This window comes from Merops nubicus, unplaced genomic scaffold (assembly GCF_000691845.1).
Source record: "Merops nubicus isolate BGI_N331 unplaced genomic scaffold, ASM69184v1 scaffold6439, whole genome shotgun sequence".
NCBI lineage: Eukaryota > Metazoa > Chordata > Aves > Coraciiformes > Meropidae > Merops > Merops nubicus.
This window is the reverse complement of record NW_008630072.1, coordinates 51,599-66,090: the sequence shown is the minus strand read 5'-3', so window position 1 is coordinate 66,090 and position 14,492 is coordinate 51,599. Positions and strand designations below refer to the sequence as shown.

Below are 14,492 nucleotides of genomic sequence, written 5' to 3'. Positions count from 1 at the left end.
TCTAATTTTAGGCACTGAGAAGGTGGTACAGAAGATGATCCTTGTGGAGAGACTGCTGGGAGAGCCAGGAGAACCTCCAAAATATCTTAGTCTTGGGAAAGCTCCTTTAGTTTGGCTAACTCTGTTTTATTTTGTGTTGTAGTTCCTCAGGTGAGCTGCACTGCCATGCCTGGGCATTGACACTTTGGGGCAGAGCTGTTGAAAATGGCAGAGGGAGGTGAAAATGAAGAATTACTTAGCTTGGACAGCCTGAGTAGTCCCAGAGGGAGAGGTGAGTACCAGCTGGTGTGCATTTCTGAAACTCTTTGTGAAATCCTGCTCACAAGCAGCAGGGCCCATAGAGAGTCACCTTGGAGGAGAGCTGCTGGTGGTCTGTCTTGCTATGTCATACCCTGCTCTGTTACACTTGCTTCACAGCCACCTACAGAGAATTCTTTCATTTTATGCTGACATGCAAAAGTATTTGGCTCTTGCCTTTCTCACGTTGCAGTGAGTTGCCTTAAGGCAGATTGCTAACTTCTTGGGAACACCATGCAGAGGTTATTTCAGCAAATCTGAGGGGCTTATGGTGTTCCACCCCTCTGAGGACCTCGTGGGAGGGAGGCTGGCACTCCATTCCCATCCTCACAGGGCTGTCTGCATTGGCACCTGCTCCTCCAAGAGTGGAATTCAAAAATGGTGCTTTCTGTGTACTCCTGAAAGGTGATAAATGGATGCTCATGAATACTTGGCTAAAGCAGAAGCCAGAATGTTGTGTCAGGTTGTAGGGGAGGCGTGGCTGTGTGCTGACTCTGCAGTACAGAAACCCCCTGTTTCTGGCTGGAGTGTCTCTCCTGTGTTCCAGCAGCTGTGCTCAGTAGCATCTATATTCCACTCTTGACAAGTCTTCAGGGACAAGGTTGTCACCTAATAGCAGGATATTTTCTGCACCCCCAGCCAGGGGCTGCATAAGGTTATGGTCTGGCATAAGGTACTGCTGCAAAGTCACAGTCCTTCAGAAGAGGCCAAATTGCACAGGGAACCTTCTCTCCTCTAGGATGCACTGCACATTAATAAAATAAAAGGCATTGTCCCCGAGACACTGAAAGGTCAGGACTTTGCAGAAATTAAAAAGTACTCTATACATGGCTTGTTCAGAATAGTTTTTGCAGCAGCTTGACTCGTGCTGAGGTTTCAGGTAGAATCATGTCTCAGGCCTGTGCTGTTGTGGTGAGCTGCAGTTCCTGCAGGTTGGAGCGGCTGTAACAGTAACTTGCAGAAGAAGCAGTGACCTTTGAGCTTTTCCTCCTCCTTGCTGCTATGCAAATGGGAAGATTGCTTCTTCAGATGCTCCAGGGCCTGTGCCCTGTGATGATTTCAGTCATTTACCTTCAGCAAAGAGCTAATTTTATTCACTTTACTCCAGACTGGCTCAACCGCAGGGATGACGGTCTTATCACGATATCAGATTCCTCAGATGAAGATTTACCTTTTTTGCCTGAAATGCCAGCAGAGCAGCAGCCTGAGGAAGATGATGACGACGTAGTCATCTTGACAGAGGTAATTTTTCATCCTTGTACTTGTCCTGTTTTATTCATGGCCTTTCTAGCAAACTCCTCTGCAAATATCTGGAGAGTCCTATCCAGTTCCAGTTATTTACTTAGGATGTCTGAGTGTTGAAACGATGGCATTTTACTTGCATTAAATATTTAATCACATTTTGGGCACAGGAGAGAAGTAGAATGTTAAACTGCATTGTAGTTAAAAGTTCTACTTAATGAAGTCTGTAGCTTTAAAGAAGGCTGTAGCTTCCATAAAGTTATCAATCTAAACCCAGAAAGGCAGAGTGCTTTGTAAGAGGGCTTGATGTTCTTTAGGAGGCAGGTTTTCAAAACATGCCATGTTTGACCTTGTGTGCTTTATATTTGTCTGCACTATTTGAATTCTTGTCAGGCTGTTGCAGGCACTTAATTTTTGCAGTTTTACAAAGCCAGCCCACCTGATAAATCTCCTTCCTCTGGCACAGGCAGTCACACAGAGGAGTGTCAAAGGCTTTAGCTTACCCTGATTATTTTAGGGGTCTCATTTCATACCCAAGCTACATCAAGAAGATATTCCACTTTTCTGTTAAAGTAACCAGAGGCATTGAGAAGATGGGTTGGGAAGCTGACCTTTCTGTTTCATAGTTGCAAACAGTAGCAGAGAATATTTAGATTCTGTTATCATTCACCAGTCTGCCTGCCAGAGGCAAGGACAAGGCCAGAGATTGATGTTTTGAGACTTGGTTCCTGCCTGTCTAAATAAATAGGTGAGAATGTAAATACACTATCAGTTGGTTCCTCCTTCCCAGACTGTATTTTAGTGGGAGGAAAGTGGAGACTGAGGAGAGCTTGGGAAATTATTCCACTCTCAGTCCTGTGCATTGCCAGTTCTACCAAATGTTCTGTTGGTACCTGGGGACAGACTGAGGATGAAGTTCAGTGAAACAAAGGTACATGGGTTAGGTAGTTTCATGCCTTATTAAACACCTTGCTAAACAGACTTTTTTCATCTGTTTCCCATCAGAAATTTGATTAGATGCAAAATATCTGGAGCAAGGATTCTGACACGCAGGCAAGAACTACTTACTCTTCTCTGTCTTCTTTTTAGACCCCAAAGAACCAGGGGCCTCTGCGTCCTAATGTCATCAGACCTGCTGCTCCATGGCAGGCTGCAAACGCTGTGGGAGAAGGAGGATCTGAAAGTTCTGCCAAGCCCTTGGGGAACACACATGTGCAAGATGAGTTCTCAGCTCTGCTGTGCCAGAGAGACCGTTATAATCACGTGGCAGAGAGTGCTGGACCAAGCAGGGATGAGAATGTCAACGTTGCCTTGCAGCAGCCTGCACCATCTGAGCTTAATGGCTCCAAGGTTGAACTTGCAGGTAACCAGGAGCCTGGCCCGAGTTTGCTTCAAGCAATAAATATGAATCCACAGCTTGTTATTAACAAAGAAATGCTTAGTCTGGAGAATGCAGACCTTCCACAACAAGAAGAAGAGCTGGAAGCCCAGGGATGGCAAGGAGAGAACCTGGAGCCCAAGCAAAACCTTGGAGCAACAGCTGCTGCAGCCACCCCAGCCCAGGAGGTGCAGGAGAAGGGCCAGCTGGATCACACATACTTCCAGCCTCTGGAGGGGGAGCCACATGCTGTAGTCAATAGCTGTGCTCCTCAGCAAGGGCAGCCTGAAGCAGACCCAGGATCTCTGAGGGCATATGGAGAGGAAGCTCCTGGGCCAGCCTTCCCCCGACCTGAACCACAGCAGGATGGGATTCCAGGTCCTGCTTCACCCCAGCTGGCACATCCACCAGAAGAAACGGGCCAGCAGGCCATGATAGACAATGAGCAGCCAGGTCCAGCATTCCCCACACAGGACTCTCACAAACTTGGCTCTAGCAATGTGCCAGAACAGGGAGCTGCTGGGCAGGACCAAGACCTCACTGCACTGCTCATCAGAGAGACGGTGAGTATTCCCAGGGCTGCTTTGCCTGCTGTGTCCAGCTTATTTTCAGACAGGCTTTTCAAGGCCTGTAGTGTTTCATATGCTCAAAGCACAGCCCTCTTGACTTCAACTGCAGATCCTCTTGGGTTTGGCTGAGACTCAGCTATCCACCAGGTGAGGAGCATGCAGTGAACTGTCCTGGGAAACTTTGGTTTGAAAGGCTGATGCCAGGACTATGCTGAGAGGATAAAAGTCTGGAGGGCACTGTTTGCTATGGGGTGGGCTCTTGGCTGAAGAGGTTTAGCAGAACAAATTGCAGGGTCTCAGGAGTACAGTGAGGGGAAATAACATGGGTCTGCTCCCTGAAAGGTCACTGCCCTCTCAGTTCTGCTAGCCTGCTTTTGACTGGTTGATTCCCAACCCAGCTCTGTAGAGCTGGTTTAGGAATGGATGTAGAGCTCAACAAGCAAAACTAAGACACTGAACACTGGCAGAGGGCTAGAGAGTGGAGGAGAGAAGGCTTGAAAACACATGGCTGTGAGCCATGGCTGCTTTCAGGTGTCTCTCCTGAAGTAGCTTGGTCTGTGGCCATGTTAAGGCCACTGTGGCAGTCAGGGGTAATGGTTGTCCTTGCAGTGTGGATTCCCAAGCAGCAGCACTAAGGAGTACTGGACAAGCAGCCCAAAGATTCATGTATGGTAACTCCACATGCTCCTTTCTGACTCTGTGTGAAGCTTAGCATGAGGGGCAGGCAGTAGGTACAAGAACTGAACCACCAAGAACAGTGCTCCTTAACCTTTGGTATATTCAGCAGCTTGGGCAACATGGTATAAAAAATGTGGTGATGCTTCACATGTCTGATCTCTTCCCCTCCAGTGCACACTCCTCCTCTTGGTTGCTAGGGAGGAAGAGTCTCTCTTGATGCCTTAGGAAATATGTTTTTGCAAACAAACTTATTTTGCTGCAGCTGTATCTTACACCACCACCTCCATCCCCCCCAAGTCTTCCCCCCACATCTGAGTGTATTTGAGGAAAATATTCTTTAAGTAGCAGCCCAACAAAGTTCAGTTTTTCCAATAAGACCTAATGATGAGTGGCTTGCTTTGAGGTGGGTAAGTAGATACTCTTGCACTGCTTGGCAACCCTGAGCAGCCCAATCTTGCAAAGGAGGAGATCTTGTGGTGCAGTCGATGGCAATAGCTGTGCAGAAACCCAACGAGAGAGCAGCACAGGGTGCTCTTTGCTGCGTGGCTGTTGCTGGGAGAGCTTTCACAGAAATGCCCACAGAGGTTTGTTGTCTGTTCTGATCTCATTGCTGGTCTGCCTGAGTGCTGTGCCTGGGTGTATGTGGTGTTGGTTTTTTCCCTTTTGCTTTGGAATGTGGTATTTCAGCACACAATGTGGAACTCCCATCTTCTGTCTGAAGGCAAATATTAGCTTTTCTTGTCTTGCAGATCATACCTACGTGCCTCTTCTCTTTCCATCCAGCCTGAATCACTTGTTAGACCACCTGCTCATGGCCATTCACATCACTACCTGCATTCTTCTTGGGAGAAAGAGCTGTTAGCAGTCATCCTAGAGGGAAAAGGAAAGCCAGCAGCCTGCAATATCCAGGCTGGATGGTTAGAAAGGGCCTCTTGAAATCCATTTTGGCCCTTGCCTCAGGAAGGTGCTAGATAATTACCTCTAAATCTGTCTTTAGTGCCATTAAGTTGTGCAACACAGCTCCTCTAATACCTACATAACCTTGAGCTTTTTCTACTCTAGGAAGCAAGATTCCCAGATGTGAAGAAGGAATATATTGAGGAGCTAATCAGCATCAAGAACTGCTATGACTTAAATGTGTAAGTACAGAGCTAAGAGCCAGGATGTATCTCTCATACAACATTCTGGCTGCAGTCACGTTTCCACTTCCCCACCCACTGATGATGCTCTTCTGGAGTATATCCAGGCTGGGAGTCACACTGTGATAGTGCCAAAGGGCAGGGAAACTTTTCCCCCTTCTAATAAAGCTTTTCTTAAATCTACTTTAATTCTGACGTTGTGCTGTAGCTTCTCTACTTCTAAGATAATTTGGTTATTTAAAGATATTATATATAATTTCCTCTTAACTATTATTAGGGTTCTGAAAAAGGCTGAGTGTCAGGATTAAGATGTTGAGATGACTTCTATAAAAGAGTACAAAGGTGAATTGATGGGTTTTGACTTGGAGATTGTTTCCTGCCTCTTCATTTCACTGGCTTTTTGGCTTTTTCCAGGTACAGCTGACCTGTTTGGGACTCCCTTACTCAGTGTCACGATGTTGGCTTTTACCCCTTTACTTAATCAAGTAGCAGTGGTACTTTTTGAGTTCTCTCACATCACTTTTTGCAAATAGACCAGAGCAAACACACTTAAGGGCTGGTAGGATTGATTCTAGATATTTGTTGAGGGTCAGATTTTGGTCAAATTGAGCAGAAACATGAGCTAAGAAGGGAAATAAGAGGTAGGGAGCGTGAGGACTATTGCTTTCCAAATTGTGTTAGCAGCTCGAGCAGCCTTTTAGTGTTCATCATGCTTGATATCTCTGGGAGTCATTTTAGAATCAAAAGTTTACTAGAAGTCATTCACCTTATCAATAAGTTGCATTGTCTCCCTGCCCTTTTGGGTGAAGCTTGCATGGCTGAAGAGCAGGGATTGCGTGTGCTGGCACCAGCAGCACAGAGGGGAGAGGGGTTTGAAGTAAATCCCTTGTGACGTGTGTCTGGTGCTAGGTGCCCCCTCTCTCTCTCTCTTTCTCTCTGGAGCTGTCACTGCTATCTCAAACGTGTTCCAACTAATTATTATGTGATACAAGAATGAAGAATAGGTGTTAGTTGCCAGAGTATTCACTGTATCTTGTATGAATCAGATTCCATTTCCAGTTAACTAGGGCACTAATTAAGCAGTGTTTAAGTGCATGAGGCTTAGAATTGGTTACTGGACCATAAATAACTGAACTGGCAAGGAATTATGGGTGAGCCCATCCACTGGGCATAGATTTCCTATTCTCCTGCCTCTGCCCATCTTGTGAAGACACATCCCCAAAGCAGGGCTTCTTGGTTAGAAAGCCATCAGACTGTAACTTTTGTCTTTCCAAAGCACTTTCCCCACAGCAGCAGCAGCGTGGTCAGCATGAGAGAAGCCTTCAGGTGCCTGTGCTTGGAGCACCTGGGGGTGGATGGTGGTGTTGGGAGCTTAGGAGACTGGTAGGACCATTCCTGGGGGCAGTCAGGCCGTTGAAGTCGAGCATCTGGCTGCAGGAGCCTCCCCCAGACTGTGTGGGAAAGCTCAGCGTTGTGTCCGGAGGGAATTTACCACAGCCTGATGGAATTAAACCCCACTCTGGGCTTCTATCGGCCTTAATGTGTTCCTTCCCTTTTTGCTCCCGAAATCTCTTTTCTCCTATTGTGTGCCACAGACCCAGTGAGATGAAAAGGTGCTTACAGGCTTCCCTGTAGGCCATCTACAGTGTCTGCTCAGCGGTGCGTTACCCACTTACTGGATGATAAAGATTTCTTCTCCATATTTTTATTCCTTTAACCAAACTATCTTTTGAGTTGTCACTGCATCTTTTGTGTGGGAACAAATGGGTCAAAGCACTGGTCAGCTTGGCTGGCAGGGTCTCTTTGATCTCCACGGTATGTCAAGCTGAATCAGGCTTGAAATATAATAAATAAGGGTGGCTGGGTTTGGGCAGGGATGAGGCTTTTAACTGGCTCTGTGTCCTGTGGTGCAGATATTAATGAACAGTGCTGCAAGTGCTGCAAGTCTGGGACCCACTTAACTAATTGTCAGACGTTGAAGGTTAACATCTCTGAAAATCCTGAGCGCTGGGATGGCAACATGCAGAATAGTTCAAATGTGCCCCAGCTGAAGCCCTTTGCGTTTGAGCTGCAGCGGTTTGAGCTCCTTGAAGTTTCTGTTTGGATTAAAACAGTTCTCTTTTTACAAAAGGGGTTGAGGGGAGGAGGGCTGGAAGCTATTAAATGCTCAGCGCCAAGATATTTTGTTGTTTTCTGAAATGATGGTCTCAAAACTTTCAACTGATGAGAAAGATAAGATGTGGGAGCTCCTCTTAGCAGGGTATCATCTATTCAGCTTTTGTGTGCAGGAGCATTCACACTCAGTCAAAAGCTTCTGGCTCAATATGTCAATACCTGATTAAACAAAAAGAAATGCCTCTGCTTTGAATGTGAAAGCAGGGCTAAAGTAATCATGCCTTGATAGTGGGCTAATGCTTCAAGCCAGTTCAGATTTCTTAATTAGGGACTGATTTCTGACATCAGGAATGTAAATTAGCTGCAATTATGCCTTTGCTGCTGCAACCTAGCACCTTTCTCATTCAAGAAGTTTTACAAATGTTAATTGCTTGTCACAGCTCCTTTCAGAAGGATATTATTCTAGTGGGGAAACTGAGGAACAGCTTATGTGGCTTGACCCAGCTAGCACAGCTGGGTAGTGGTGGTTGAGGGTAAGCTGTGGAAGTCCAGTTCAGGCAGATACCTTACAGCAAGCTTGCCTTTCAAGAGGACTTCTGAGGTGTTTGTGGATCTTGGCAGTGGGGCATTCTGAAACTACTTGCTGGAGTCTCTAAGCTGAAATACTCAAACTGAGCTTATCTGACAGTTGTAATTGTTTGTGATAAGACCTCAGGTAAGCTGCATTTACAGGCTAGTGTGCAATTCCTTCAGCAGTTTTTAGTGATTATTTTCTAAATGCTGTTCTCACTGATTTCTAGTGGAAGCTGGACAATGTTGGTGTGATTTCCAGCTTTTTTACAAAGAAACCTGTGTTTGGAGTACGTATTGTATGTGAGTACAGTTTAAACATGTTTGTCTCTGCTCTAATGTGAAAGTAGATGGAGACTGGAGGCTTTAATTCAAATTTGAATCTCTGATCTTTTGAGGAATACATCAGCCTTTCATAGCTTTTCTAGGGCTTTCTGTGCTGCTTTTCCCCTAGACTCGTTTGTATTAGCCACAGTAGGTGACAACTACATTTCAATTAATGCTGATGTTGTGACTGCTCTTTCTTGTATGCTCTTCATCATGTTAATTCTGGAGTAGAAGGAAGTTAGTACACTTAGTCGTGCAGGATTTGACCTGTGCTCAGAGGAGGCACCACTTTACATGGGTTTGTCCAGGGGTGTGAGTGGGGCAGCAAGTCTGGTCACCTGGCATGGAGAGATGGAAGATGGTTGGTTCCCCCATAGGAGCTTCATGTAAGTAAATGTAACTGAAAGTTTCCTTCTGCAGCCATACAGCTGATCATTCTTTACTTAATTCCCAGTGGTTTACTTCTGGTTTGCTCTATCCTACGACCTCCCTGGGTTCTTACAGGGCAGGCTGTGACTTGCCTGCCTAGCCTCATAATTACAGGGTATTGAAAACTGGACATGTGAGGAATGAACCTGAGCTCTCAAACCCTGAAGTAACTATATTTATCTTTTCAGACTTTGTAACTTTCTTCTGGAAAACCCAGATTACCCAAAGAAGGAAGGCAGAGTGGTTTTAAATCCCAGCAGCAGCCTGCTTGCCAGCCAAGATGAGACAAAGGCAAGTGAGAGCATCTTCATCTCCAGCATGCCTCTCCTCCAGGCTGTTCAACCCAAGTGGACCTCTGGTTGTCTGGTTCTGTCAGGGTGGATTTGTAGAGTGCTTGGTTGAGCCATACTGTCTTAGGAGGCCTCTGGGTGCATTTAAGACAGTGTTAAATAACAATAGTTAATTTCTTGCAAGATGATTTCCATGACTTTCCTGTTTTGCTGGTTTACATCTGCCCTGTCCCCCCACTTCTGCCTTCAGTGAGACCCTCTGCCCCGCCTGTCAGCTGCCCCCTCCAACGTGTTCATTTTGACAACTGGTACAAGAATCCCATGGTCATTCTGTCACATGCAGAATATGGCCCTGAGGCATTGCCTTTTGACCCTCCAAACTGCAAATATACCTGTAGCTTCTTGATTATTTTAATTCCATTTGATAAATTCTGAGCTGCTTTGAGTGTGTTGAAGTAGCTACTCTTGGAAGCATCTCTTGACCTTGAGCCAATAAAGTTGCTCACTCTTTCTAGTAACCCAAGTGCATTTCTAGTAACCTAAGTGCATAGACCAGTAGACTTCACACCCACACTGTGCTCTGAGCTGGTGGGGAGATAGGTGCTCAGAACTGGGTGCCATTTAACTTGATATTTAGGTGGTCTTGCAGAAGTTCCTGATCACCAAAAGCGTGGCTTGGGCTATTCTCATGTGTCCTTGTAACAGCCTTTTTGTACCTCTTGCATTTTCTCCTTAGGTGCCTAAAGTGGACTACTTTGACTTTTCCAAACTTGCCCCACTTGACCAGCGGTGCTTTATCCAGGCAGCTGACCTCCTCATGGCAGACTTCAAAATGCTGAGCAGCCAAGACATTAAGTGGGCACTACATGAACTCAAGGGACACTATGCAATCACACGAAAGGTTCTCCAGTTCCTGTGTGTTTTCTTTCCAGGGGTTATCTCCCATGTCTGTGGAGAGCAGTGTGATGTCTTTTGCCTTATATCCTCTGCTAGTGCTTGGTTATGGGCTTTTTTAGGAATCTTCCTTTCCTTTCAAGTAGTATTAATCCATTTAGTACAGACTAGCAAAATTTATTGGCTGGACAGAATGCTGCAGAAAGTTTTTACTTCTAACAGGAGGACTGGGGAGACACTAGTTGATAGTAGGTGAAGCATTAAACTGAGAAGTGTTCTCCTGTGTCTCTGCTGAAGTGTGGGATAATTGCCAATAAAGCCTAGACATTTAGCTAAATCTTCAAGCATTTAACTGCTGCTACTAGTTAACTGACTGCTTGTAATTGAAAAGAAGCCCAAATCTCACTGTCCTTTTTCTTCTTATTATGACTTGTGGAATGAGTCCTGTATTCCTCATAAAAAGAGCTTCACTGTAATGGAGCTGCAAAGACACTTGTTTTAAGTATCCACAAACAGCATGGAAATGTGACTTCAAGCTTTTGACTTGGATCTGCTCCTGATACACTCCTCTTGCTTGAGCTTTCTGTACTATTCTAGGACTTAACTAAAACAAAACCTCCTTGTCTTTTCACTTGATTGCATGCTGAGTAGTTGAGCTTCCTTTATTTCTAAATAAAAAAAACAAGCCAAACAACAAGAAAAAACCATCTCTGCCACATCAGAGTGGACACCAGCTGTATTAGAGTTAACAGCTGAAGTGCCATGAAGTATTCAAATGGTGTTTTTTTTGTGGAGTAATTGCTGGATGGGGTGTTTCTCTCCAGTTTTGCATCAGTCTTACACATTTGTACTGTGCTTTGATTTGAAGTGTGTGCTTCTGCTTTCTTCCAGGCCCAGACAGGATTTAACTCTGTATGTTGCTTTTCAGGCCTTTTCAGATGCTATCAAAAAATGGCAAGAGTTATCTCGCGAAACCAGTGGGAAACGAAAAAGGAGGAAGGAAATGAATCAGTATTCATATATAGACTTCAAATTTGAGCAAGGTAAATATCAAGCTGTATGTAGGGTGCTCTCTGCATAGTTATTGTCAGCAGAAAGGACCCTTCATGGAAAGGGGTATAGTCCCAAAATAGCTGGTTTTGTTACTGGTACCTGTTTGGGAGATATTCTTCATTAGTACCTCTGCTTTGGTACAGTGCTGTTTGAGATGCTGAAGTTATGCAGCTGGCAATGTGTGGAAGGAGGAGGATTTAAGCTTTGTTCTGGCTGCTCCATCTCATTTCCTGGTGCCTTTAACTCTGCTGTAGGTGATGTGAAGATTGAGAAGCGCATGTTCTTCCTGGAGAACAAGAGACGACACTGGAGGTCCTATGACAAGCTCACTCTCCTCCCACCCGTGAGGCTGGAGCAGGAATTCTATGAGCAGAAAGTTAAAGAGATGGCAGAGGTGAGTGGTAGGAGCTGCTTTGATCCTGTGGTGCAAACGACTTCAACTACTGTAGAGGTCTTGGCCCTAAACGTGGAAATCTGCCTCTTGGAGAAATTCAACCGCTGAGCAAAATATTGAATAAGTGACTGCATTTGCCCTTTTATTGCCTGTTAACCTGCATGGCTTTTCCCAAGTAACTAATTTTTGAAGGAAAAAGGCCAAGCACAGTTTCATATTTACTTAAATATATAGCTGCTACTTTTAGAAACACTGTTCTGAACCTTTTTTGCCACAAAGTAGTAAAAGCTCTACTAATTATTTCCTCTAATCGTTATCAGACTTCTCTGCTGCTTCAGGGCTTGGAATTGCAGCTTGGTGGTGGTGAATAATGACCAGGCCCAAGGCAGTCTGGCCACTCACTCTGCCTTCCACATGTTGGCAGTCCTGTGTCTCCAGGATGTCTTGTCCTGTGCTGAGGACCATGTGTTTTGAAGGAGAACCCTCTGCTTTCTGCTGGTGTGTTGTCTTCCCCTCCTAGTCTGAGGAAAGACTGAATTCACAGCTCTGCACCTACAGTCCTTTCTAAAGCAGCTTCTTAAAGATCCTTGTCTCTTAGGCAGATGGATAGTGTCTCCTTTTAAACACAAAGCTAATGTTCCTTGGGGCTTTGTCTGGAGGAGCCCACTGGGTGAGATCATCTCTGCCCATGGAAGCCTGAGCCAGCAGCCCTCCATAATGCAGAATTTGGTTCTTTGTTCTTGCTGCCATTGCTTCTCCCATCTGTTTTAGCTGAATCATAAATAGCTTAATGGATTGGAAGAATGGGCTGAGTGATGCTCTAAGCAGACAGCGAGCCTTTTATGGTGCTTTGCAAGTCCTGAGATAATGTAAAAGTGTGTAGAAGCTGGAGATTTGAATTTTTTCTGTAAATACAGAATGTAAATGTTGCACATCTCTCTTACAGCATGCAGACTTTCTCCTTGCTCTGCAGATGAATGAGGAGCAGTATCAGAAGGTCAGTATCTATAATGTGGTCCATTGAGTTCAGCTTATGCACAGACTTCATTTTGCACTTACTACTTCAGGCTCTTTTTTTGACGTCTGGAATGGAGCTTTTCCTGAAGCTGCATTTGCACCATGCTGCTTTTGCTGAGCTGGCAAAAACCTGCACAGTGTGTGTTGGCTGGCACTTGGAAAAGGTAGATAAGAGCTGAGTCCAGCAAGACAGTATTGATGCAAGTAATGATCTGTAGTAATTCAGTCAGCTGCTGCTTGTATCGTTACTGGCCAGAACAAACATTGCAATAGAATAGTACCAGGTTTGCTCTTCCTACCACCATTATAGCCATTTAAAATGGGCTTGCTGTCGTTGGCGCTCTGCCAGTGGAAAGGTCTTTCTTGTTTGCAGGAAGGACTCTTTAAAAATTTGTGTACCAGGATTTTCTCTTTAAACAAAGAGAGAAAAGTTAGAGATCTGTTCAGCAGCCATGGATTCACCTTTTGGTTCTCTATGCCTATTTCTCTTCAAACTCCAGAGATGCTGGACCTTTGAAGAAGTGGGCACACTTGCTTTTAAAAAGTGGCAAGCTTCCCCCCCTGCAGTGAAGAGGCCAAGATAAAGTCTCTCCAAGCAGATGGGTAAAAGTCCCTTTAGAGGGCAAGTGATCTGAAGCTTGGTTTTCCCATACAGATAGTGTGTACTCTGCAGCTTCCAGAACCCAAGATGCTTCTCTGCCTGTGAGCTAAGAATTATTAAACAACCTCTGTTCTGTAGCTTTTTGGAACCTGTCAAGCAGCACATGTAGATATTAAGTAACTTAAAACTGAGTTTCTGCTTGTTGTTAGTGAGTTGTGACCACCAAATAGGGTATCTAATGGGATGATGTATGCCTGTTGCTCTTTTTTTAGAATTAATGCTGACATTGTTTATGGCTTGCAGCTGCATGTGTCTGTGTGTTGCTATAGCTGTTGGTGGTGTGATGATGATGCTAATACCTCTGTTTATGGCTGCAGGATGGTCAGATGATAGAGTGCCGCTGCTGTTATGGGGAGTTTGCCTTTGAAGAGCTAACTCAGTGTGCAGATGGGCACTTGTTCTGCAAGGAGTGCCTAATTAAATACACTCAGGAGGCAGTCTTTGGCTCTGGGAAGGTAAGAATTTCCCAACTGGGGACATGGGTAAACTGCTATTGGGAGCTCACGTTGTTTGTGTAGTGGTGTTGCTTAAATCAGCTGTAACGGCACTTCCCAGGAAATATTTGAATAGAATTGTCCCAAAATCTGAAGCCAACAACTTCACAGTGGGATCTTTGCTTCATAGGTTTTCAGTCTTGTTAACCTCCATCTTCTGCTTAGCAGCTTGGATTATTAGAGAAACTTTCTACAGCACCTAAAGTAACAACAATAACTTGCACTCGTCTGGTCTTTGTGTTCTCCTTGACAAACCCGTGGTATCTGCACAACAAACACACTTATCTCTGACGTGGCCAGTCTCCTCCTAGCTAGGAGTGTTTGTCCTTCATAATATCACTGTGATCCCAACTTAAAGTTTGGGAGTTGGTTCCTCTGTGATAATACCAACCTTCTTAGTCTCTAGTTTAGCCAACAATTATCCTGGCACTTAGCTGAGCTATAATTAAGTCAGCAACCTCCTCTGAGGTGTGTGTGCTCCTTGGCCTTGGGACATGATGATCAAACTGTGGGGTGCTTTTGCACTCTGGATCTGTCTCATGTAGGCATATGAACTGGCAGCTGTATTTTATATGACCATGTTGACAAGAATGCAATGTGCTGTGAACAGAAACCATAGAGTGATAATGGGCCACTCTGTGGTCACAGTGGACTTGGAGTGAGCCAACTGTGATCCCAGCTATCAACAGCATCTCCATGCCCAATGTTTGTCCGAGGCCTGATCTCTTTGATTAACTAGTCTTGTTCTTGCTTAAGCCCATTCTCTTGAAGCAAGACTCTGTGCTGATGTGTTTGGAAATGTTCTGGGTGTACTGAGTCTTGCTTTATTAGTATCATACTGGCAGAGTGGTGAGGCATTGGAACAGGCTGCCCTGGGAGGTGTTGGACTCACCATCATTGGAGGTGTTCAAAAAAATGTGTGGATGTGGTACTTCAGGACATGGT

The 14,492-nt window shown here is 45.0% G+C and overlaps 1 protein-coding gene across 1 annotated transcript in view; it reads left to right on the top strand.

Annotated features, from left to right (window-relative positions):
* The first annotated feature begins 204 nt into the window (after nucleotides 1-204).
* RNF216 (ring finger protein 216) overlaps nucleotides 205-14,492 on the top strand; it is a 61,354-nt gene continuing 47,066 nt past the window's right edge. The window contains 10 exon segments of the mRNA XM_008947137.1: nucleotides 205-271; nucleotides 1,406-1,539; nucleotides 2,629-3,480; nucleotides 5,227-5,303; nucleotides 8,933-9,035; nucleotides 9,771-9,935; nucleotides 10,857-10,971; nucleotides 11,236-11,375; nucleotides 12,322-12,372; nucleotides 13,371-13,508. Of these exon segments, the coding sequence (XP_008945385.1) occupies nucleotides 205-271; nucleotides 1,406-1,539; nucleotides 2,629-3,480; nucleotides 5,227-5,303; nucleotides 8,933-9,035; nucleotides 9,771-9,935; nucleotides 10,857-10,971; nucleotides 11,236-11,375; nucleotides 12,322-12,372; nucleotides 13,371-13,508 (1,842 nt within the window).